Genomic DNA, 26,606 nt, shown 5'->3' on the forward strand with positions numbered 1-26,606 from the left:
AATTGTTTTAATTCCTTAAACCATATTATTTTTAAAAATATTTAAGCTGCACTCTCTTGCAAACTCAAAGTATTGCAGTACCCTTGTTTGCCGGTAGGTGTCCCCCAAGCACAAACATGACACTGGGCCTATGCTGTTTCTGTGATTTTGTTCATTTCCGCAGGAAAGATTTTGGTCAGAAAAAAATCATCAGAGGCAAGTTAGCATTTTAGCACTTCCGGTTCCATCGTCAATGAGTTTTTTATGGGTTTTGGTTAATTTCATTAAAAAATCTTGGGTTAACATAACCACAATATTTTTCATGTTTTATTCTTCAGGATCAAAAAAACACCAGCAATACCCCCATTTGTAACTTTTAAAGCTTTTATGTGTCTCTAAAAGGACCAGACGTTGACGGTGACATTAAACGTCATCATGCATGAAGATATCAACGCATCAAGGGTACAATTCCCAACAAACATTCATCCATACAGTATTTACTTATGAGGAAACATGATAAACGTGTTTGAAATTTGGTGATGACGTTGATGCAGGGGCGATTCTAGGGTTTTCATTTTAGGGGGGCTCAGCCCCCAGTAAGGGTATGATTAAAAAATATTATTTAACTATAAGGTTGTATACTACTAACCTTATTGCAATCCACTATTCCATTGTATTCCCTGTGTGTCATATATGGAACTAGAAAGTTTTCATTTAGGAATGGAGATTTTTTTACAATGAAGACTTCCTGATTCATTATTCACTGTGCAAATACACATACACATTTCCAGTACAAACACATAATTTTACTGTTTGCATTTCTATGCTCACATAGAAACCTTAGCCAAGGATTTTTTTGACAAAATAAACTTTTAACCAGAAAATAAGATAAATGTGTGTGTTAACATAAATGTAAACATAAACCGGATTTGCTAATCTTATAGGTTAATATTATTAGTTGATAGCCACTGTGGTAATCTGGGAATTATACAGATCTAAAATATAGAAAAGGGGAATGACCAACAAGTGATCTACCTTAATACTGAGTTGTCAAGATGCAGTATGATGTGGTTTTCAGGACAGGGTTTAGATTAAGCCAGGACAAGGCCTTAGTTATATTAGGATGTTTATGTAGTTTTCACAAGCATACCTTACAAAAATAGTACAGGTGTGCATCTTGTGACAAAACAATGTGACTGATGTATTTTAAGATATGTTAGTGCAAGCTACTTTTAGTTAAGAACTAAAACTCAAACAGGCATTTTAGTCTTGAACTAGACTTAAGCCCTGTTTGGGAAACAGCTCCTATGTCTATACTGTAGGTCAGGGGTCTCCAACCTTTTTATAAGCAAGGGCTACCACAATGGATAAAACTATCTGGATGGGTACTTACTTACTTCTTTCTGATATAGTTTAATTAAAACTTTTTTCTTTTACTTGTTGTTTTATTTTCTTTTACTTGTTGATACGTTTTAGTATTGTTTTAAATGTTAAGATGGGTAAACCAAGCCAAGCTAATATTAAAAATACCACGTTGAACCCTCAAAAACTTAATACACAATGCCAAAGACAAATACACAGGTGCCTTACACTTTTTAAAAGGAAGGAGTTCAAATGTTGAAATATTAATATTTTAAATGAAATTAAACAAACATATTTAATAAGCTATAGGCTACTTAACTTATATTGTTAGATTTTAAAAAAGTTATTTTACTGCAAATATAAGGTGAAATGCCCATTAAAAGCTCGATTTGCACATTTGATCCAGTTTTTCCACACAAAAAAAACTAGTTTTATAAAAGGATACACTTCACAATAACCTGGTATTTCGCTGCATGAAATGATCTGCCTGATGCGTTCAGTACAACAACTGTAAAGCAATGCATCACGCCAGCACCTGACTTTAAAACATGTAACGTTAATAATCAATATAGATGCGTGCTTTTAACTTGACTGACCTTCTTGGCGAATATTTCTGTGATTGATTTTGCAGCATCTCGCTGCGTCTGTCTCTCTCTGCGTTTCCTTTGCGCTGCATATTTGTTAGATAAAGCCAAAAAGCAGTAGGTTGCCGCCGTTTGGTCATGTGGTGGCATTTTCGCACCGCGATTGACTGACTCGTAGATTTTAAGAGGTCCGTCATTCATTCATATCATATTATTTCCCGTCAACCTGAGCTGACTGCACGGCAGGTTAGAACAGCCGCCAGGTCAAGATGGCCAGTCCGCCCTGTACTACTAATGTTCGCTCTGCTCGGCCCCCCTGCGGATTGAAAAACGCGCTAAATCCATGCTGACTCAGATCAGGGGAGGTGCCGAAACTTGACGCAGCATGCCGCCTTTTCTAAAGAGTTTTTATAGGGGACTGAAGCGATCACAAATTAATGAATCAAATATTTTTTTAGGGGGGCTGGACAGAATTTTAGGGGGTCTGAAGCCCCCCTAAAATGAGCCTAGTGACGCCCCTGCGTTGATGTCAAGAGATTGTGGTTCGCTTGTAGCCTAGGTTAGCTTTTTATTTCTAGTAACGTATTAGACTTAAAATTTATAATTGTGCTCATCTTTGAAGCTTATCTTGTTTGACAAAAAGTGCCTTAAACGTCTGTTAAACACGGAGCTTAAAAGACAAGTTCGGTATTTTACACTTAAAGCCCTGTTTTCAGATGTTTATGATGAAATAGAACGGTTTTGACTGAAATTTGGACATATAATGCTTTCCAACAGGTTTTATCGTAGTTTTTATCCAACTCCATTGACTTGTATTGGATGTGCGCAGAGTAATACCGTACCTCACAACACATCCAATACAAGTCAATGGAGTTGGACAAAAACTACGATAAAACCTGTTGGAAAGCATCTTTTGCAGCGATTTTTGTGTGAGCATATCAGTGAACACCCCTGACCACTCGGTGAGTTTCACGTCTTTGTAAACGAAAGTTCAATGCATTCTAGAAAGGACTGTTCCTGAGCACCTACACAGCCATTATAGAGGTGGGGGGCGATACAATAAACACCCGAAAACTCTCGGGCCAGCATCAAATGTCCAAATTTCAGTCAAAACCGTTCTATTTCACCACAAACAATCTGAAAACAGGGCTTTAAGTGTAAAATACCGAACTTGTCCTTTAATACAAAAGTCTATAGGAAAAATGAATGGGCTTTTAAAGGGACAATAAGTAGAATTTCCCCCCATCTAGTGGTGAAATTGTATTTTGCATTCAAACGAATAGTCATTTCTAGCCCCTTGCTTTTCCAAATGCATGTTGCAACTACGGTAGCCGCTATGTACTCACTGATCTCCTTGTCCGTTTCAGCTGGTTAACGTGTTTTGAACGTAAACGCATTGCTTTTTGTCCCTCTCTGCTATTATAGTTTATCAATATGGTGAAATGACATGGAAGCCTTCTTGGACTTACCCGTTCAATGTAAGTAAAGAGAAGAAATTCTAAGCTTACAAAGAAATGTCAGATCATCGGCAGAGCTCATTTGACACCAATGAGGAGACATTGATTTTGATTAATGTAACACTTAAAAATCCTACTTACTGTTCCTTTAGGTCAGGAGTGGGGAATCCTGGGTCCTGGAGGGCCACTGTCCTGCAGAGTTTAGTTCCAACCCTAACCAAACACACCTGAATTTTATTTCCAAGTAATCCTGAAGACTTAATTTAGTTTTTTCTGGTGTGTTTAATTAGGGTTGGAACTAAACTTTGCAGGACAGTGGCCCTCCAGGACCAGGGTTCCCCTCCCCTGCTTTAAGCAAAGAAACCAGTGTCCCCCTCGCGCGGTTGGCCTAAAATGTCATCCCTGCGACACAGTTGTTTATAACAAAAATCCAGATTAGTTGTTATTTTCATTAAGTGGGTTTAATGAATAGTTTACCCAGGGTTTCATGTTGCAGCCGCACCCCTGCCTTTATACTTCAACAGCTGGAGAAATGAGACGTGATAACTGTGATGTACCAGCAGGGGGCGCTGTTGTGTGTCGTGTTAAAGCAACACTATGTAGTTTCCATGTAAAAATGACGTACAGCTCCCCCATGTGGTTGAAAAGCGCAACAGTGCCTGGTATCAGACACTCTTCTGCAGGCAGGGGGAGGGGCGGGGCGGCGCTGTGTGCTCTACCCTCCACTGCCACTTTCAGAGTGTGCTTGTAGCAGCTAGGAGGTTGCTCAGGTTGCAGCAACAGTACAGTTTGTCCAGTTAAAAGCTGTTCTATAACTGAAATAATAGAGACATTATTTCAAGGTAAAAAAAATACATAGTGTTGCTTTAAATCACTGTGTAATGATTGCCCGCGTGCGAGTTATATGAGCTCCATCGTGACTGGCTTGAACACAGATAATGTTCTTTATATGTTCAGACTCGGTTCATGATGTCTTTTGTCAGCACATTATGGAATGGTGGGGGTGGTCAAAGGTCTGAACAAGTTTTAAAAAACATCAAAGCACTCATGTCCTCACATGTCTGCTGATTCACAGCACATTGTGGGAAAACTTCCATTCCTGTTGGTTTATCAGATCTTTCAATCTACCTGTTCAAGGTATTAAAAAGGATTACCACACCTTTCTGTAACTGTGGTGCCGTAATTTTAACCTTTAGCATAGAACAGTTTTGATTTAGTTTAATAGTACATTACCTTAATAGACCATTAAATATTTTTTTTGGGGAGGGGTTAAATGCTAAACCTAAGATTGAAACTGTTGATAAAATACCATACTGTTGGATTCATAAGTCAGTGTCACATTATGTAGTAAATCAAATGCACACACTTTTTCTTCTTATAAACACATCTTACAAACTATGGCAAAGAAACGGTCACAAGGAAACCACAAAGTGTCAAAACATTAAAAACACAACACAAGGTTTGCATTTGACGTTTTTTACTATTTGAAAATAACACTAAAAATGTTTACAAAAGCATTATAGAAAGATTTGTGCAGTGTAAATTATCAAAACTAAAAATGAACATTACTTGAAATGATTTTGCACCCAACATGACACCAGGATTGTCATTTTCAGCAGCAAAAAAGGTGACGCGCATCTCAGGTGTGAAATGTTCAGTGTTTTTAAGACCACCCTGAAAGATGCTGGGGTGAATTTACCAGCAAAGCAAAAAAAAAAAAACGCTACCGAAGCAAATGAAATATACAGGATCATATGGCACTGAAGGAGGGCATCATTCATCTAAGAAAAAAGGTTAGATTGCAACAGAAAGTTCCTTTGTACCCAACGTGGCACTACGGCAATCCCCCAAAACCAAACTCAAAGACACTCAGCCTTCCCATTGTTATTCCAGTTGGACAAAACAGTGCGTCGACAGCTTGGGAAGGTCCTATTACGGGAGATCATTACACAAGATTGGCTCAAACCCCACAGACACAACACAAGCCTTTGTCAGAGTTACAATCTCACGAGCACATACACCGTTTCATCTTGGATTTAGCACAATATTCAACTTTGTGGAGAAAGAAAGGGAAAAAAAGGAAAGAAATGTGCTTTGTCAACCCACGTTATATATCACAAAATAATTAAAAACAATATACAGAAATGAACAGGACCAAAAACCTTAGAAATTCAGATAATGTACATACCATTGAACATATGAATACATAAATATCCTTTGTCTGATTACAAAACTTTTACTTCATTATAAAATTTGCTTCATACATATAATCTTGTATTGCTGCATCAATACATAATACTGAGAGTTCATGTGCACACTGTGGCAACACCCGGACAGCAGACGAGTCCGGGCCGGACTTCAATGCATATCCGGTCCAGATTCGTCTGCAGTCTGAGCACTTTTAAGTTCTCGTTTTTGCAGTATTAAACACACACGGTACGTCCTGGAAACTATTTTGTGAACTTTTCCCGTGTAGATAATGGGATGCTGCTTTTGCAAATGGGAAATCGATGGCACTGTACATATCACTGTGGTAAGTCAACAAAGCGGTTATCTACTAAACCAATGTTATCTTTGGTCAAGCGTATATGGAGGTGAACAAGGGGTGGCACGTTTCAAAAGTCACCGTTAGGAATCCGGAAACCGTGTGGATATGGCTCAGGTTGTACTTACTCGACGCTTAAAGATATCAAATAGTCCAGCAGGGTTTCAACATACATACTTTTCTAGGCCGTTTTGTATACGTTTCCAGTTTTAACGCAAAGATAGATTCATGGCACGAGCAAAATTGCCGTAATACGGCAGGTAACAGATGCTTATGTTAATGTAACATCTTCACGACAAGTGTTTGACACGGTTTCTAATGCTTCAACCGAGTGGACACAAAATAACAAAAAAGTACAATATTTTGTAAAGCCTAAACAGTTGAGGCTCTGAACATGACGAAGAGCACACAACACAAGAACTTGTGAGATTCAAGTGCTAAAGTCTCTTTTGGCCACAGAGGGTTTAGGTAAACTAAACGTGCACAGAAAGACACGTGCAAACATCACTGATAACCTCAAACCTGCTGATCTTTAACCCTTTCTGCTCTCATTCGGGTTCAGTGTAGTCCCGTGATAACAAAACAAGACGCTTGGCTGCGAAATGGGTGATTCACAAATGTGAGGTAGCCAGATGTTGCCATGCGAAATCACATTTTGTGTTCGTAAGTAAGGCAGAGGAAGATTCAAGTCTCACGTTTGATGTTCTTTCAGTATGAAAATATAAAACGCGTATGATTTCTATAGCAAGAGACCGTCTAACCTCTCTAAAGTAGCTGTCGTCATTACAACGCTTCCGGTTGAAATCAAAGACCACTAGTGTCCACTTCTTGTCACACTGCGTCGTGCGAAACGGCGGACTGGGATCCACCCGAGCAGTTCACTGCCGTGTGACAAAACATGCAAGCATAGACATGCCTGCTGACATACAAATATATACATACATACATACTGGTATCACACACACACACACATCCAAGTACTGGATTGGATCCAGTTTTTTTGTTTTTGTTTAGCATATTAGACCTTTTATCCCTCTTTTTACGATAGAGTTTGCATTTATCCGCTCATTTTCAAAGGCTAAGAGAAATAAAGAGCTTTGTTAGTACAAGGCCTGCTTGCGCAGACCTGCATACAGTAGTGTGGGAAGAGATTCGAAACGCTTGAAGCTGTCCTAGTCATGAGTGTTTCCAGCACCTCCAGTGAAACCCCCTCGGGGGTTTAGGACTATAAATTCGGTGAGCATGCGATGCATATTCTTTCTTTTTAAAGGCAAGAGTGTTTCGAGGCCTCTCATGAATAGGCGACAGACGTCTCCATAAACCCAGAGACTGATTCGGGTGCTTTGAGTTTGTGATGTCATAACCTTCGGCGGACGTTGGTGAGCGTGTGTGGCCCCGAGGACGAATCGCACAGTGAAGAGTGACGGGGCGGGGATCTTCATCAACACTTCTGCGCCTCCACAGGCGACATGGCGATGTAAGATCCGTTCCTCAAAGGCTGATTGCTGCGGTTCTCGGGCGATTCCTCCGTTTGGTTGCTGACCTGGGTGTAAGCCGTGTCGTCTTTCGTCGTCTATAGGAACATTAGGAGAGGAGCTTTAGGGTGTATGCTTATAGAGAGTGGTTGAATTTTTTAACATATAACACCGCTAGGAGACAACGTGAGCAGTCAACTGACATTGCACAATGGATGCAACACATACAAAACAATAACCAGGATGACATGTGGAAACAAATGCATAATAATAGGGTGTTTGTATGATGTAATCGTACCAAAAAAAACACAAACCACTAAAATGATAATAGCAATGCTCTAAAAAACAAAATGTCTGTGTGTGTTTGAAGGGGAAAAATGAAGACTTACAGCAAAAGAATGAAAAGCCTCAGTAAAATCAATACGTTTTACTTCATTCTAAATAGAAACAAAAAAAGGGAGGAAAAATGTTACTGGAAATTAAAACATAACAGCATTAAGCATTTAATATGCTAAAATAAACTTCAGATTATTAGTATATAAAAGAATAAAAAATAAATACTTTATTTCATAAAGTAATACATGCGGGCGCATGCATAAGAATTAAACTAAGGTTAGCGCCTTTCAGGATGTTGACACATTTTAAAGTTCCCAGCTAAGCGTGTGTACGTTTGGTAGTATTTTAACTCTTTCCCCGCCACTGACGAGTTATCTCGTCAATTAAAGGTGCTCTAAGCGAATTCACGCGTTTTAGACCATAAAACATTTTTTTGTTAAATACAGCAAACATCTCCTCACTATCTGTCCGCTGATCAAACTGTAAAAAAACGCGATCTCTGTAGACAGCCCAGGCTCCACAAACTTCAATATAAACAAAGTGGCCAAACCTAGCACCACGAAAAAAAAGTGTTCCAGCCAATAAACGACAAGAATGATTTGGGGGTGGGGCGCGTTCATGAAAGCACGGAAGGGAGGGGGAGCAGTTAGCTACGCTCCGTTTGTTTGAAAACAGTTCAAACATCAACAAAAACTGACGTCTCGCAAATTCGCTTAGAGCGCCTTACCGCAATACCGCTATTATCCGCAACTTTTACAACCCGGAAGTAACGCCTCACGTGAAAAAGAAAGCACTCCGTGTATGTTTTAAAGTTCGCTCTGCATCTGATCTCTATCAAAAGTCCTTCGCAAAAATGGAATTATCTCAGCTTTTTGCTCAAACAAATTTTTTTTTTAAGAAACCTAAAAAAAAGAGGTGATAAAAAGAGAACTAATGAAGTATTTTGTTTGAAAGCAGAGGGTCTGTTCTTTCATTTGATATATTGTATTTTTATATATTTAAAGAAGAACATTTTCTGGAAGGCATTAAACGTTTGTGAAAATCATGAAAAATGCTGCCGCTGGCTGGCAACTTTAAAAAAAAAAAAAAAAAACGCTGGCGGGGAAAGAGTTAAAGAATACCAAGAATAACCCATGAACCTTTAAAGTCTTACTCAAAGTTACAGAAAAGGGAAATTTTTTACCTTTCTCTGACGGTTTCTGCATATAAGTACGAACAGGACCACTAGTAAAATGATCCCCATCCCCATAATGAAGACGGGAAAATTGGAGACCAACGTTACGATCAACAGAAGCGTTCTCATCTGGCTAGCCGAGCCGTCGTCGATGGTCGCCGTCTAAAATTGAACAAAAATGTTGTAAACCATGCAAACAAACACTGTTAACAAACAGGTGAGACAAACAGCAAAACCCTCACCTCATTGACATACATGATCGGGAAAATCGTGTCATTGAGGAATTTTGTGTTGCTAAAAAAAAAGGAAATTCCAGAAGTTAATTATCATTCCCAAAGGGCATCATTGTGATTTAGATGGTTTAGAGGTTTAACTCACGGGAAGCCGGTGACTCTCTTCAGGAGGACGTTGAGCTGAGCTCTTTTGCATGCGCGAATAGGAACCCCTGTGGTCTGCAGAGAAAAGCAAGTGTTTTATCATTAACATTTGTACTAAAATTCATCACATAGGTTCACTGGAGCAGTGCTAAGTGATGTAATAGGCACACTTTTTAATCACAGGGAACTTTGAGGAAGTCAAATGTGGTTTTAATATTCACTTGTGGTTAAACATGAGTGAATAACGACTCAGTTTGGTAAGGAGGGGTGCGCGCTATTTACACATTACGAAACCATTAAATCCAAAACATCAGTGCTTACTGGATTGATGTCGAGGTAGGTTTCGTGTTCCTCCTCATTCGGGCTCATCCCTTCGATGGCATTGATGTATTTATCATCGGCTTGGTAGAAATGAGGGAATGATACAACAATGGGAGCACCTGTACATGAAACAAGGGAAAACAGATTAGATGACATCCATTCCTATGCCTCTTTATTTAGAAACAATAAAGTCCTGTAAAGATCCGAAAATATCCATGTGTGTGTATTCTGTTTATGACTGAGCATTAAATAAATAAAATTATACGGTCACATGCAAATGTGCCATTTTTAGATCTCACATGCTTTTTAATGATCAATGTTATCAAGCATAACCCTTAAAGTAGGCGTGTAAAATTACAAAGCATTTTAGGGATTTTTAGTTTAGTTAAAGGGATAGTTCACCCAAAAATTCTGTCATCATTCACTCGCTCTCATGTTGCTACAAACCTGTACAAATTTCTTTGTTCTAGTGAACACAAAGGAAAATATTTTGAGAAATTTTTGTAACAAAACCGTTCGTGGACCCCATTTAGTTCCATAGTATTCTTTTTTCCTAATATGGAAGTAAATGGGGTCAATGAATGGTTTGGTGACAAACATTTCTCAAAATATCTTCATCAGAACCAGGAAATTTATGCGGGTTTGTAACATCATGAGAGTGAGTAAATGTGACAAAATTTTATTTTTTTGGGTAAACTATCCCTTTAACAGAAAATGCTAGTTCCTCTTTTCGATGGTGACATCAGTTCCACGAATAGTTACCAAATACACATAAAAAGTAGTTAATCTGCACAAAAGAGGCATTTATCTAATCCAACTACTCATTACACATTTCACTAAAAGCTTCTTTTCCTAGTATTTGGTACGTCCCGATTTTGCATGCGCTTAAGCTGGCAAGGACTCCATAAGTTTGTGCAAGCCTCTTATCTCTGCATGTTTTGACAATTTTCCAAAATGCATATAGCATGGAAGCACTGAACCGAGATGACAAGGTCAATGTCACAAATTCGCTAAATTAAGAAGTGACCTTGAAACGTGGGGCTAAATCAACAATACGGTCGTAAAATTAAGAAATGTTTCGTCATATTTCAGTGTAGTCCCTGGATCCTATTTTTAAAATTCATCAATGACCTGTAATAACATCTAAGAAATATGACAAATCAAAGCATATGCAAATGAAACAGCTGAAACATATCAGTCCTTGTGTGATAAGAATTTACAGTCGTTCAATAATAATATTTGCTGAATAGTTTATGGCGGAAGCAATAGTAGTTGTGATAAAGCAATTTGTTGGAGGTCACCTAGCGCGAATCAAGTCATTAAGTCATAAAATCGTACTCAAAGTTATTTATTAAGCACTGAACCCTGATTTCTCATTCATAGTCCAGAAAAGAGCAAACAAAAGCAGCGTTATCTAACATGAACGGGTCACAGATCGCTATTGGACACCAAGAACTTCAATACTATTTACACATGTACTTCACTCGAGTTAACCATCAGTCTAGGTCAGCTATTCGGGGCACTGTAGTGTGTAATACTAGACTATCGTACCTGCAAATGTGCCTGTACATAACCCCACTACAGTGATTTGTACTTTCTATACCTCTTTGAAACTTGTTTAACCCAGACCCCCTGAAGCTAAGGTGCGGTGTGGGGTTGTACGCACGTACCTTGCCGACATACGCTGACTTTGAGGACTCCTTTTCCCAAGCAATCCCCGGCAGGCACGCAGAAACCGGCGTTACTGGGGTTCTCGCTGGGGGGAGCCAAAACATCTGAAGGAGGAGCGAATCGGAAGGCGGGGATCCCCTTTACTTCCATGTCCCTCACATAAGCGAGATGAATGGATCTGCGGAGTCAAAACGTCTTTGAGCAAGCGTGTACAAGTAATTCGGTGTCCTAGTAATTCGAAAGTATTTAAGAGCGGCGCGTACCGGCACAAATCTGCGGCGAAGATGTAGAGGAGCTCTTTTCTGGACAGGAAGGTGTGGAAGACACTGCCGTCGGTACCGTTGATCATGTTGCTCTGGTTAGCAGACCACCAAGTCATATGTCTGTAGGCAACAACAGCATGTTGTTTATATCAAGCATGCATACTGATACAATTTTGCATGGTGAGTGATTTGATGGGGGGAATGTGAAATACAATCTGACCTACTTAAAAAAAAATGCAAGTCTTGATGTATTGCAGAAACTGGACTTTAGGCTCCGTTATTGACTTGTCCACCAACTAATACAAGCATTTTTTCTGTGTATAACTCAATTTCCAAAAGTTGGAAGCTGTAGGCCAAGTGAGTGTGCATCTTGATGTGTCAGTTTGATGTTACGCAAGAATCGTACCTTATACCGTTCCATGTGTCAATCTTGCCATAGTCCATGTAGTTCTGTTCTCCAGTGTGAAAGACAAATTCACCTTCATGGGTCCCATTTTTCTGCACAACAGGATTTAACATACCATTAAAACTACATTTAAAAAGGATGCAGGCTTTTAATACGTCAGATTTTTGCTGTATAGCTGTCACGAATGCAACGAGGTTAAGTCTAAATGTTTCTTTTAATAAAAACTCAAGGATATTGCTCCTAATATTACACAACATTTGGCTTTTTTCTAAATCTAATTCGAATGTAATCCCTCAAGAGCATTTCAAACCCATTAGAGTAAACCAGGCCACTGTGGCAAACCTGGAAAACCGGTCAACATCTGCTGTCTGTGACTGACGGGATCATAAAAACGTCATTTGCTGATCCTATTCTAATCTTTACGTGCACAAAACGTATCACCCTAAATGAATAAAACACTGGCTCTTACGTTGTACATAAGGCCAAAATATTCCTCCACTTCTGGTCTCATGCTGTGAAGTTTGGTCAGCAGTGGATCTTTGAAACCCCAGAGGATCTCGTGAACGGTACGATTCATGAACACTTCAATGCCCATGGAATTTAAGTACATGGACACGGCAGACCTCAGAAAGAAGTTGTAGGTCTTCAACTCGTTCATCACAGCCTGAACAAAGATAAGAGAAATCTCAACCAAATTCCTTGCGTTGGGAGTTAAGACAATGACAAAAATCTTATAAACAGAATAAAATAATATTAATATGTTCTTACAATTAAGGGAATGTTAACTGTTGTCACACGGTCAACCTCGGGATCTCCAGCAGACATGTTTCGCAGAAACACAAAGCTCTTGGGATTCGTGGCAAAGACTTTTGTCCCATTTTCAAGGTAAGTGACATTTTCCCTTGGACGATATTCCCTGGAAGAGTAACAGTTTATTTAATGTCAAGATAAAAAAATTGGTGTCTTATCTAGACAAAAAAAGGTATGTTTTAATAAAAATGGCTATCACCGTTCCACCAGTGGAGCACCTAAGTTTAGTTTAATATTTCACAATTAAAATCAAATCTCATCATGACAACCTATATATCATTGGAAAGCTCTAAGAATGTAGTTTTCAGAGTTCAAAGTCTTTTTGCAATAATAAAAATGCAGTGACAGTAGTGCATTAAGTTGTGATAAGAGTATGCAAACCAATGAGACCTAGTGGAAGTTGTTGGTAAGGTCACAAAACCTTATTTTTGGTGATTTTAACTTAAAATTTGGATCAAAACTAGTTGAGACTTAAGGCTTTATTTTTTTTATAGCACTTTTTGCGTAAAATTTTAATTTTTATGTTTTTTACATAAAATATATACTTTATAGTTTGTAGCATTATTTTTAAATTAAAATAAACTTACTGTTATAACTATTTTTTATTTAATATTAACATCTCAAAACACTTCAATGAAAACTTTAAAGTGTCTTATTTATAAAGAGACCAAGATTAGGCCTTTAGACCATAGGATGTGAGTCTAGAAAGTGTTATATAAAATTGAAAGAGAACATTACCATTTCACCCCCACACTCGAAAAAAGGGTGGGACAGTTACTTGAGGAAATACAGGAAAAATTAAACTAAAATACACCATGTTTGACAAGAACATAAAATTTGACATTTCACTTAACATTTCCTGTTTCCCATCTTCTAAACTAATGAGTCACTTCCTGATCGTGGTACCCAAATTGTTGTCAATGACAACAGAGCATAACATTGAAGAAAACAAATGACTTTGCCTTGCACAAAGATGCCGTGTCTGAACTATTTAGCATTCGACAAAGGGATTACTACATTTCTTCTAAATTTTTAGGTATATCAGTTCCCTGTAAGTATACGGTCCCATCTGAGTGACTTTGGGCTTCGCTTTTCCAGCCAAGAACTCGTCTGGATTGGTAATGTTGAAGAAATAATACTGCATGTAAACGGGAGGTGGTGGGTTTATCCAGCCCTCCAATACTCGACTATTCTGACCCAATGTGATCTCCTGCAAAACAAACAAAATCAAAGGTCAAAAACTGTGACAATGGAATTAAGGTCTTTATAAGATCTAACTTTTCTGCTTTGACAAATAAGTCACAAGGTTGTGTGACCCTCACTAAAAGTTAAAGCTGGGTTTTTGGGGTTTTTTAGGGAAGAACGAACACGAAGCTTGAAGATCTGTTAAAAGCTGACTGAGTTATCAGGTGAAATGCCAATGACCGAAAAAACGCAGACGCACGGCGGAAAAAAAGCTGGGATGGCGCAACAAAGAGGAAAGAGCCCATCCGAGAGTCCGGCCGACCCACAGCCAAAGAAGAAGAGAAAACAAACACATCAACATCAGCAGACAAACAATCAGGTTTCTTAATTCAGCATAAAAACGAACCTTCAGCGGTTACAATTTCCAGTTGTCATGTCTCTTTACTTTTATATGAACAAATGTTTATTTTAAAATGACTAACGAATGTTAATGCAGTACATGTTTGTGACAAGTACTCCAAAGGGTTAGTCAAGATACAACATGAAGGTTTTATCCTAATGTTGCCTTGAAATTTAGATAACACTATCAGAGATCAAAAGCCATGACATTAGCAGGGCAGGCGCTTTACCAAAACAACAACAAAACTCTTTGGCCCCTTTAAGAAAGCTACCAGGTCTGAAGGTCTTTCAAGAAAAATTACGTGCCAGGTTTTGCTTTGCTTTTAAAATGAATTTGTTCAATAACAAATTGTAGTCACATTAGTCACAGAAGCACCACGCAGAAAGCACGCACGATCACCAATACCCACCTCCACAACCACAAGTGTCAGTGTCGTCCCACCAAAAACCTTGATATTATTATGTTTCTATCTTTCTTTTAAGAGGACACCTGTCATTTGAACTGAAGTATCGGTCACATGCAAGCACTGAATGGACTTTCTTTTATTGGGAGTGACCCCGTGCACTCACAGCCACCCAACGTGTTCAACCATGTGCAGCAAAATCAGACCACAGCCATTCCCCAAAATAAGGTTATTTAGTCTTTTAGCATTTTTTGAGAAGGTTTGTTTGGGATTTTCTTTAAAACATACTGGCATCAGCTCTTGGGGGCAAAAACAAACAATTTTAAGCACATATAGATACAGAACAATTAATATTTACTTTATTAGAAACATTACACCACACATTCCTGTACCCAGTTATTTTCAACCCAGCATTGGGTCAAAATAGGACAAAACCTACTTTACGTTTAGTTGTTATTTAACCTATGCTGGGTTGTTTGGGTCACACATATAAACAAGTCTTTCTGGGAAGATGCGAATATTGTGATACACATTAGTTTGTTTTAGGAATCAAAACTGTACGTTAACAAACAAACAAACTTTATAAACTGTCTGTGGTCAACAACCTTGAGAAAAAAGGTCTTTGAAGGTCCTTAGCGGACATCAAACTATTAAAACATTTTTAAAGCCTTGATCGGCAAGGTAAGAAAAACAACAAATGTTTTGAATTTGATAGCGATATACTTCCTGCCTCTCAAATTGTGGAGAATTGCGTTTGCAACACAAAAGGTCACGGGTTCGATTTCCAGGGAACACACATACTGATGAAATGTGTATCTTGAATGCACTTTGAATAAGTTAATGTATTTTTCCTTTTCCACCTGTTTAGATCTATGTAGTTAATAAAACAACCACATAAAAGTGATGGGTCAAAAGTTTGGGTTGTAATTGAACATATGCTGGGTTGTTTCAACCCAAAATGCTGGGTTGTTTTAACCCATTGTTGGGTCCAATATAAACATTTTCTGAATTGATTTAACCCAGCATTTTTAGTGTATACAGTTTATTTTATACACAGTTGACATAGTACTATCTCCCAAGCCCTTATACGGTCGGACAGGACTCTCAATGTTATTTTAACCAAATTACTTCTAAGTCTACACCAAACAGGTATTTCAGCTTATAAACAAGCTACTATAACCAAGTAGATGTGTTTTCATTGTCACACGAGATAAATACAATGCTTTAAAGAAAACCTGCCTCAAAGCTACATACTGTGTCACATGCACAGCTCCTTAAACATACCAGGCGCTCCACGCCCTACTCAAAAGACACACATGACCTGAGGGTTTTAAGTTGAAGTAGTTTGGTCTACACAACTCAAGTGTAACGGGACACAGTGAGGTGTTTGTCTGTGCAAAGTGCTTATATAAATCATACAATGTATCATACACGAGCAATTCCTATTAGTGCATGAAATGTAAATAATGTGTAACTATCAATGTATCATCTGTCAACACCTGCACATGACCTTCCCATCAATCTTAACCGGCACATAAACTCAAACTCTGTATTACAAGTTTGGATAATCACATTGACCATTACATACTACACTTGGTTAAAAATACTGAGGGTGGAGGGTCAGAATTCCAAGTATTTTTCTAAGGAGAAGAGACGGAGACCCTCCCCCCATCTCCACACGTATAGCACACATCCCCCAATACCGTTTATGAGCCGTGACAACGTATTACACAAAATTTGAGGGACTTACCATCCCTAACTTGAATAGAGAAGATGGCACTTCATTCACGAACTACTACTCTGCACCACACTGCCAAGTTAGATGGGTGGGTTACAGAAAATGTTTTCCGCAATATGATAGGCTTCGTGGTCTGTGACCAACCCACTTTGTTACAAACAAAACCACATTTACATCACGGTAATATGATATCGTGTTTTGATCAAATATTTATTGAAAGCAAAATACGACATTGACAAAGCGTGCGGTGTTTTAGGTAATATACGGAATGTACGCGACGAGATAACGTACCTGACAGGAAAATATATAAAGCCCGGGTGTCACTGTATAAACTTCCCCTCATAAACTGACATTTGTAGCATTACCACAAGACTGAAATGTCATTTGTGTGAAAATGAATTGAGAAATGTATAAAACATGTCGATTTGATTACTATCAGCGTGATTTCACAACCCTGACATCCACAACTGAGCAAGAGCGACTCCGCTTGATGCTTCAGTAAGAACAGGAAACACGTTAACGGAACTCTGAAAAGCCGGTTATGTGTTTTATACTCAATTTTCAGCCACATTACACTTACCTTTTTTAGCCGCTCTTGAATCATTGTCTGGAAGACTTGAGCCACCAGCAGGGCGATTCCCAAAATGAGCAGATGCGCGCATGCGATCCCGGTGGCGTAAATGGCACAAGATCTCCTGGTCATCGTGGATGATTTAAAATTGGCAGATTCACACAAACAAAAAATACTAAAATACTCCCGTGTCAGCTGTTGGAGCCTTTCACCACCCGATTTGTCTTTCTTCACTAAAAGGAAGGTACTTGTTCTGAACTTTAACCGCTAACGTTACTTGAGACTCGTTCGATATGTGTCCGTTGCTCTGATAGTGTTTCACTAACTAAATATCGTCCCCCTTCCTTTATCACCGGGAAATCGCCTGATCCCGATGATGTCCGGTTAACGGTAGTGTTTCTCGGATGCTGAAGCAAGACTATAAGCTCCAATGCAGAGGAACAGGAGGTTATCTCCCCTCCTCACGAGATTCAAATGAACCAGTAATGCACGGCAAATACTTTTTTGACTGAGGGGCGTGACCAACCTCCCTCAGAGCTGAGGTCATAATTTACAGGTTGTTGTTTTTTTTCTTAAAAAGGCGGGTTTACATGCCTGAAGTAAATATATACTCTCATTGTAAAGTCGATTTATAGAGAAAAGTACCAAGAAGACCAAGAAAGAGACACTTAATTATGACCAAGTGAAAACCAGCAGTATAACTGGTCATGATGTTTTATTGCTAACTGGCAAGCAAAGCCAGCTTTGTATTATGTTACTTTCAAGTAAGTTTACAGCGTTTTTCGCGGTGACAAATGCATTTGCGTTTTATTGTGCAATACATCACTCAAAGTTATACGTTGTTTATCATTTATGATCTCATGTTAGATTAACATTTAGATCTCTTTTTTTTTAGATATGAGCGCAACTGAAACATTACAATTGCTCTCCGGACAGACATTACAACACAGCGGGGCGTCAGTGTTTAAAAGGCATTGTTCAGCAAAACCGTTATTGTGCGTTCCGCTATCTGCTTTAGTGTCTCCTTAAATAACACCTCAGTGAACATGAATAATGGGCGGATCAGAAGGTAAACGATGATTGTCGCAAGCCTTTTGTCCGACGAGCTCGGAATTCTATTGGATGACGTTTTCCCGGACCACCGTTTTGGGACCACCCCCCGAACGCTGTGATTGGTCTAAGGCCGGAGAGTGTGATGCTGAATTTGATCGACTGATTTCGGGGCGGAGTTTATTTAAAGGGCGCCGCCGCACGCTGCAAATCGCGTGGTTGGTTGTCTAGCATAAAAGACAAGAGATGGGTGAGATGATGGTGTGTTTAAAATCCACAACTATCACCGGGTACAAACTTTGATGGGAAGAATTTAGTTCTGGTCAGATTTAATTATATGAACAGTTTGTGTCAAATCTGTTAATATTTTACACTCAGTACTGAACAATTTGAACCTAGTGACATAGTGATATTTATTTCTACTATTCATTTACAAAAGCAAATAACTGATTACTTCTTAAAACATAATTTTATTGCCATTTTTTAAAGTCAGAAAGATAAATTGGTAAGGAGACAGTTTAAGAAATAAACTAAACTGATAAAAATAATTCCTGTAAACACAGTGAAGCAATATGTTTACATTGCATCTACAGCATTATTTTTCTACACAAAGTTAATTTTTTTGTGACAAAAATGTGACAATCTTTACATCTCTAAAGGGCTCACTTAACCTCAATGTTGTCAAGAAGGTCATCTTCACTTATCTTTAGTTGTCCTCACCTTCCCTGGCCTGAGCTGCAGTTTATTTGTAAGCAGTGTCAACACTTTTTATTGTTGGGTCTATGTGTTTTGACAGATAAAGTCACGAGTGTGTCACATATAAACATGGGCGTCAAGCATGGAAAAATCTCCAAGTTTTATGCTAAAGTTTGTACATAATGTTGTAAACATTAATGCTTGAAGGCAAAGTTAACAATGTAAAAGTAAAGAAAATGAATTGATGCAGGGGTTCATTTGGGTAAATTAGACCTATTTCAAAAGTCTTGGGGGGGATTTTAGAGATGCTCAGGCCAGAGAGCATCTGTGTAAATAAGAGAAGTGAAAACAAACTATTAAAAGCGACAGGAGGTGGTGAAGAAACAACAATTCTCTAACATTGCTGTACTTTAGTTAATTTTTTATAAATGCATGATAATAAAAATGCTTGTATAATCTTAATCATCACTGTAATGTTATCATCACTGCCCTGAACGTCACACAAAAACATTACATGAAAAAGACATGGCGTGACTTAGCCAGAAAAAAAACAATTTCTCTTTAAAAAAAAAGAACACACAAATTTTCACAAAACACAAATACTCATGTGAATATTGTGTGTGACACCACTGACGCAAATAGTTTTCAGTGGCATCCTGTTGAGGGCAGGGAAAGGAACTCACTTAAGTGCTTGAGCAGGTTAGGTAAACATTTCCTAATTAAACATTGCTTATTTACTTAGTAACTTTGTTTTGTTCTGCATATTCATTTTCGTACGCTCCATGTTTTCTATTGTTTCAAACAAATAAAGGTGAAAGTGGAAAAACAAGAATACTAGAGTACTGTGACTTCACAAGAACAAAAGTGCTTTATTGCAAAGCAACCTGACCGGCACAGAGGTTTATAATTGTTTTTTTTACTATATCTGTCATGTATGTTTCACTATTTTTGACATTAAATGCAATGCAATAACCTATGCCACAGCACATATATCAGTTCTTTTTTAACCTGTAGAAATTATTACAATATTACTAGCAACTGTTTGCCAGTAATTTACTGTAGATTTAAATGCAACAGTACACTGTAAAAAATTCTGTAGAAATTAAAGTGTTATTGCAGCTGGGTTGCCGGTAACTTACCATAGATTTAAATGTATGTTATTTACTGGTGACATTTTGTTCAAAGTTAAACATTTACAAGTCTTTGTCTTTACAGAGTACAACTTAAAAAACAGCATCAAGCAAAACATTCTGGGAAACAAAATCTGAAGCAGAAAAACAGAAAAACCTTGATGATGATTTCTGGTTCCCAGAATGCTTAAATCTACAGTAAGTTACCGGCAACCCAGCTGCAATAACACTGTAATTTCTATGAATTTTTTACAGTGTATATTTAAAGTTAAATGAACATTAAACATTAAAAAGTATTTGGGCTCTATCTTACACCGGGCGCGATGCGGCGCGATGCGGCGCAATGCAGCGCAATGCGCAACGCAAGTCTCTTTTGTTAGTTGTTTTCCACCCGTTGTTTAAATGGCAAAAGTGGATTCGGACACGCCCATTTAGACGTTGCGCTGTGTGCTTTAGACAATGCACTTAGATCATTAAAATAGGGCCGTATATCTTTACAGAATACAACTAAAATATCACTTTCATGCAAAGCATTCTGCGAACCAGAATCTGAAGGAAAAACAGAAAAGGTTAATACGGATTTCTGGTTCACAGAATGCTTTGCATGGGGTTGTTTCATAGTTTTATTCTGTAAAGGCAAAGACTTGTTAATGTTCATTTAACTTTTTTAGTAAATAACAAACATTTAAATCTACAGTAAGTTACTGGCAAATAGCTGCATAACAGCAAAAAAAAAAAAACAGTATGTGCGTGAGAACCTCAAAAAAGGTTTCTTTCTGCAAATGCAGGATGAGAATAATGCAGCTATTCATAAAATAAAAGTCTTTTAGTCAAAGATGAGGCACAGAACATGGTTTGTCCCACCTATATATTGATGTAAGGTACAGAGCTTGAAATCGATGCTCTGTTGATCTGTAACCTCTAAGGGTAATGAGCCTTCCCAAGGAGTCACATTTTTCTGTCTGCCACTCCCTACAAAAATGCACGATTTCTCTGAACGCTACACCCATGCATGAGTTTAAAGTTTGCCTCACCTAGATGTATAGTGCTGAGTACTTATCTCGTAAATGTTATTTATTGTGCATGTGCATCATTTATAAGTGTGCACTTACCCCGGCTCATAGTGAGAAGGTGTTGCCTAAACCTATAACAAGAAACAGAATTACAATGTCTGGTTAGTGTGAACGATTGTATGCTGTTTTTGTTGCATATCAAACAGTGCACTTTATTCCATTCTTTGAATTATTTATGGCCGTAAAAACAGACAGTTTGGGCATCTGACAGATGGAAAGTCCTGGAGAAGGCCAGGAAAACCAGCACCCTCCAAGATTCAAATCATCTGGTTTGTGAAAAAGCAAAGCAGGTATCATGCAAATGTGTCGGACATTCTGTGAAGGTACCATTTACTGGATCTGCATGTTTTTTTATATCTCGCTCTTATTGTTTAAATGTCTCATTGTGTTTACAAACAAAACACAGTTAAAGACAATCAATCACATCGCAGGCACAAGGAAACAGTGGGGCGATGTAGATCTGTACAGCATGGTACAGTGTGTTTGTTTCAGACTCTTGGGCAGCATCCAGGACGGGCCGGTGCAGGAATGATCGTAGGAGTACTGAGACACGCCAGACCTTTTCAGGAGATGGATGCCTCCTCAGGCCATGAAGTACAATGTGAGGAAAAGCACACTTAATTTATATTTGGGAGATTCTAAAGCTCACCACGGACACCGGTGTACAGTCTGAAAAAGCCTTGTCATTATATAAATACATTTACATAACATTTATAGATATACTGACAAAAATAGATTTCGTTTCAAAGGAAAAGTGTTACTAGTTTGAAACGTGATATATTTCTTTCACATGCACAATGTATCTATAAAAATGGCATGTTTATAAAATAAATTCTTATGTTTATGTATAAACAATAAATTAAGTTTTTTTTTTTGCATTTTGCGAATCTCTCATTACTGAAAGACAAACCACATGTGAGTGTTTGAAAGAGGGGTTAATATATGAACTGACCATTGATCTACATATAGTATAGAGGGTATGCACATGACGTCACCGTTGGTGAGAGGAACTGCAGTTATGCCCACTGAGTGGCAAAAGACAGAGCGGCAGCATTTGAGTACAGCGTGACATCGACGAAAACACAGTGAAAACGCGTCGAAATGGGAAAAAGCTGTTGTGTGATAGACTGTACTAACAAGTAAAAGTACACAATTTAAATGTAATTAGGTATTAAATAAATTTTAATATGCAATAAAGAATACACAGTATGATTGTATGCTTTAGAAGTAATGTTTTTCCCAATACAAACAACCTAATGAAGCACAGATGCTTGGAAAATGTAACTAATGTAACTTAGTATTGTCCACCTCTGCTATCAAGTCCAACTAAATTCAATTTAAGCTGATAATAGTCAGTTTTACTGGCGTTTTCACAGCACCCGCTATGAAACCCAGCCATTTTGTTGAACGTTTGCCACTCTACAGGGTGAGTTCCGGCGTGCTCACGTGGAAAAGTGATGTCAATGCATACCCTCTATAGAAAAAAAACCTCAAAGACGGTTAATCGGACACACGTGCGATGACGCGATTTCACGTCTGGTTGGAACTTTACTTCTGGTTTCTATTTGTTTAATGGTCTGATAGTCGCTTAAAGGTGCAGTGTGTAAATTTTAATGGCATCTAGTGTTGAGGTTGTGAATTGCAACCAATGGCTCAGTTAACTGCTCACCCATTACATTTAAAATGCATAGAGAAGCTACGGTAGCCACCACCAGACAAACATGTCATCTTCGTAGACAGCTTCGTAAAAAAAGTTTGTCCGTTAAGGGCTTCTGTAGAAACATGGCGGCACAAAATGGCGACTTCCATGTTAGGAAACCCTCGGTATGTAGATAAAAATGTCTCATTCTAAGATAATAAAAACATAAGGGTTCATTATAAAAGGTCTTTATACACCCCTGATAATAGTTTTGTATATTAATTTGCATTTCTGTCAAGAGATCCTTCGAAAAATTACACACTGCACCTTTAAATGAACTCTTGAACAAATACCTGGTCGAAAATACCTAATGTTTTGGTTTCCTAGGTAATCTACGTGTTGTTTATTTGCTTGTTATATAAATAAACTACTTTAAAAGTACTTGGTGGTTATTTATTCTTAGCTGAGTTTACCGGAAGTTAAGTGTTTTCCACGAAAGCCGCTTGTTTATGTTGTTACTGCTGAAACCGTTTATACAGCCGGTAAAATAATATGTAACATGTCACCATTTTTCTCATGTAACATTTTTCTGGTTGCTATTGACCTTATTTTTTCCAAATATTGGTAACCTAATCCACAGATTCAAAGAAATCAAACCATAGATGTCCATAAATTAGTTATGTAATCATGTAAAATGCAGGGGAAAAGTATTGAACATGCTTTAATACTTTGTACAAACGCTTTTGTTGCTAATGAATGCCTCCTGTAAGACTAGTTGCATTCATTGCTTAGGAGTGATTTTGACCCTTTCATTTTTCCACACAAACACTCCTCAAATCTTAACGTTTATGTGGGCCTCTTCTATGAACTCTGATCTTTAGTTCTTTCCATAGATTTTCAATTGGATTCAAGTCAGGTGACTGGCTTGGCCTTAGCAGCTTTATTTTCTTTCTCTAAATTTCCCTGGCAGTGTGTTTGTGTTAGGGTTTACCCATCATGAAATGTTTCTTGCATGATACCTTGGTAATGAGAGACAATTTTATAGGCCATCGGTTGGGACTGAACCAGCTGTTATTATTTGCACTGACAAAAAGCAAGATTGCTTTTTATTACTGACTGTCTTGGCTTTCCATGGCTTTTTGCACCTCCTTTAGGGGATACATTTGCCCGTCTCATTTTACACGATTACACATAACATTTAATTTATGGACATCTATGGTTTGATTTCTTTGCATGGGTATTCAGTACTAATTTTACCCGCTGTATATTTAGAGTAGCCTAAAAGGAGACAACATGTTTCTTTGAGGGGAGTTGCTTGTTATCGAAAGATGGAAATTCCGCTACCTTAAATGTTTGGAAAAGCGTCAAGAACATTTCTGAAAAGACCTCCTGTGTTTAAACAAAAATTTAATTTGTTTTTTCCGAAATCAGTACTGTTTCCTCTCTTTGTCTTTGTGTGTACTGTCAGTTACACCTCTCTGAAGATTTGTGCCATCCTGTTACTTTGACCTTAAATATTGTTCATCATCTTGAGGAACCAAAGCTTAGCTTAATAGATGAGATTTGTCCACGTCCAAGACTAAAATATTTGTAATTGACCTGCCTTTCTATCACGCCCGAAGAGTAGGTTAAAGTGTGACAAGCCGGGACAAAATACATTTCTTTAAATGTGCACTCTAAAAAAAGGCTGGATTATTTTAGCCGTTGGGTTCAATATTTATACTTGACCCAACAAAGAGGCTGGTTTAAAAATGACCCTATGCTGGGTTAAAAATAACCTAATGTTGGGTTGTTGTTATGCAACCATGGATTATAGTAACCCAACAGTTGGGTTAAAACAACCCAGCATTGGCTCAATTTTAACCCAGCAGTGTGTTCTGTCTGAGGGGCAACCTTCCGATCTCTCTGATGAAGCCAATACGGAAGTGACTTAAATGGCAATTCATTGACTGATCGCGAAAGTCTGGCACCAAAAGAGGGTCAATTCTCATAGACCTCCATATTAAAATGGCCAACTTTACAGTAGAAAATAATATGTTTACAGCCTGGTACAAAAAATGTTTTTGGTCGATATAGCTAATTTTGCCCTTCATGACAACTGTGAGGGGGTACATTTTTTTGTAACTCATCCGTTTAAATTATATTAAGCCTTAAACTTCTGCATAATTAAGGGCGTGGCCACTTGGGTGACGGTTGAACAGCCACTGCTGTCACTACACTCTAAAAACAAACGATGCTATATGGGTGATTCTCACGAAACCATTGAAACCCCACCGCACTAATGATTTTAGCTTTAAAATGTGTAATATAGGAACATTTAAAAGCATCAGAATTAACACAATACTGTGTTCTACCTTGCACAATGTGTGATTTCAACATAAGAATTTATCATTGGAAATTTTATCTCATTTTCTGCTGAAATTCTCATTACCGCAATGTGTCCGGCTGTGTTTGAACATGCGTTATGTTGTAATTTAATCAAATTAACACAAAAATATTAAGAAAAAAATAAATGGATGTTTTGCTAGACTACTTTAGATGACAGAAAAATATTTACTGAATATTCATGTATAATAATAATGAAGAAAAGTTAGGAAAATGATGTGTCCATGCCTGATGTTCTCATCCTCCGCAACACTTTTTGAGAACAGTTTAAGCACACATACAGAATTTTAATAAAGTTTGATTTTGAGTGACCAAGCACATGGACCAGTTTCAAGATGGCTACCAGGTAAGATCCTTTTTTTTTTTACAGTTAATTTGAAATATTGTCTTGTCAGAATGCTTACACGACATTTTGATTATCATTACCGCAACAGATGCTTATTAAATGTTAATTTAATTAATAGAAGCATAATACTTTGATTTTAAATGCATGTGCAGAATCTCCAAATTATGTTCTTTCAGGTTTGTCATGTCATTTTGAAAATATGTCAGTGTTGATGTTTTCTGACTGTTGCGGTAATGAGATTTTTTAGGACTAATTTTTTAAATTATGTTACAAAAAGTGTTAAATGATAAGTAAAAGTTTTTAAATTAATGTTCCCATTTACTCCAGACTTTGTTTTTCAATGTCTGGTGGGAAAAAAGTTAATTTAAGCAATTTTTACATTTTCATGCTTGACATTTTAAGTTTTCGTGAGAATCACCCATATAGCACCAAAAGTGGTTCTTTGCTCGTAATCATAGAAGAACCATTTTTAGTGCCATATAGCACCGGTGAAGCACCTGTGTAGAACCATATAGGGGCCATATAACACCACATACGGTTCTACATAGCACTATATGGTTCTACACGGGTGCTTCACAGGTGCTATATGGCACAAAATGGTTCTTATATGATTACGAGCAAAGAACCACTTTTGGTGCTATATTACAGTTTGTTTTTAGAGTGTAGAGTCGAGCTAGGCGGGCTTGGTTTCGGCAGCCAGTCACCTGAGCTTCACCCACGTCCCGCCTTTTTACCCATTTTCGGATATCTGCGAGTGATGCGCGGTGACGTGCGGCCAAAATCCGATGGCAGGCACCGCCAACTTTAAACTTAAAAAATGATCTTCAGAAACCTATGGGTGACGTCAGAGACACTACGTCCATCTTTTTTTACAGTCTATGGTTCTTTCCAATATTTACCCATTATTGGTCATATTTGGTTGCAACATAGGTTGATTTCATCCCTTTTTGACCCAACACTTGAATATAACAAAATATTTTAGAGTGTGCAATGTGTTTGTCTTTGTATGAAACTAAAGCTTCCTATGGCACATCACATAAATGCTTTAGGGGTTGGCTCTGAGGGAATTCCATTTATTTCTACCTGTCTCAGTGGCAGACCCTGGGGAAAATTATATCCTATAAAAAACAATTACCAGCTTTGCACAATGCCCTCTGCTTCCATTATTTCTCCCGGGTCTATGCTAATGACAGAACTTTCCCACTGGGAACAGGGAAAAATCTCAGATGC

General features: G+C 38.0%; 1 protein-coding gene across 1 annotated transcript; it reads right to left on the reverse strand.

Moving 5' to 3' along the window:
* Positions 1–4,842: 4,842 nt before the first annotated feature.
* Positions 4,843–17,545, reverse strand: scarb2a (scavenger receptor class B, member 2a). The gene is made up of 13 exons (XM_073860542.1): positions 17,067–17,545; positions 13,806–13,970; positions 12,719–12,862; positions 12,420–12,614; positions 11,951–12,042; positions 11,545–11,664; positions 11,281–11,459; positions 9,611–9,729; positions 9,291–9,364; positions 9,155–9,206; positions 8,922–9,074; positions 7,792–7,839; positions 4,843–7,500 (listed from the first exon to the last, which is right to left on the reverse strand). The coding sequence occupies exons 1-13, from the start codon at positions 17,187–17,189 to the stop codon at positions 7,369–7,371; spliced, it is 1,596 nt and encodes a 531-aa protein (XP_073716643.1). The 5' UTR covers positions 17,190–17,545; the 3' UTR covers positions 4,843–7,368.
* Positions 17,546–26,606: the final 9,061 nt, after the last annotated feature.

This window comes from Misgurnus anguillicaudatus, chromosome 22 (genome assembly GCF_027580225.2).
Source record: "Misgurnus anguillicaudatus chromosome 22, ASM2758022v2, whole genome shotgun sequence".
NCBI lineage: Eukaryota > Metazoa > Chordata > Actinopteri > Cypriniformes > Cobitidae > Misgurnus > Misgurnus anguillicaudatus.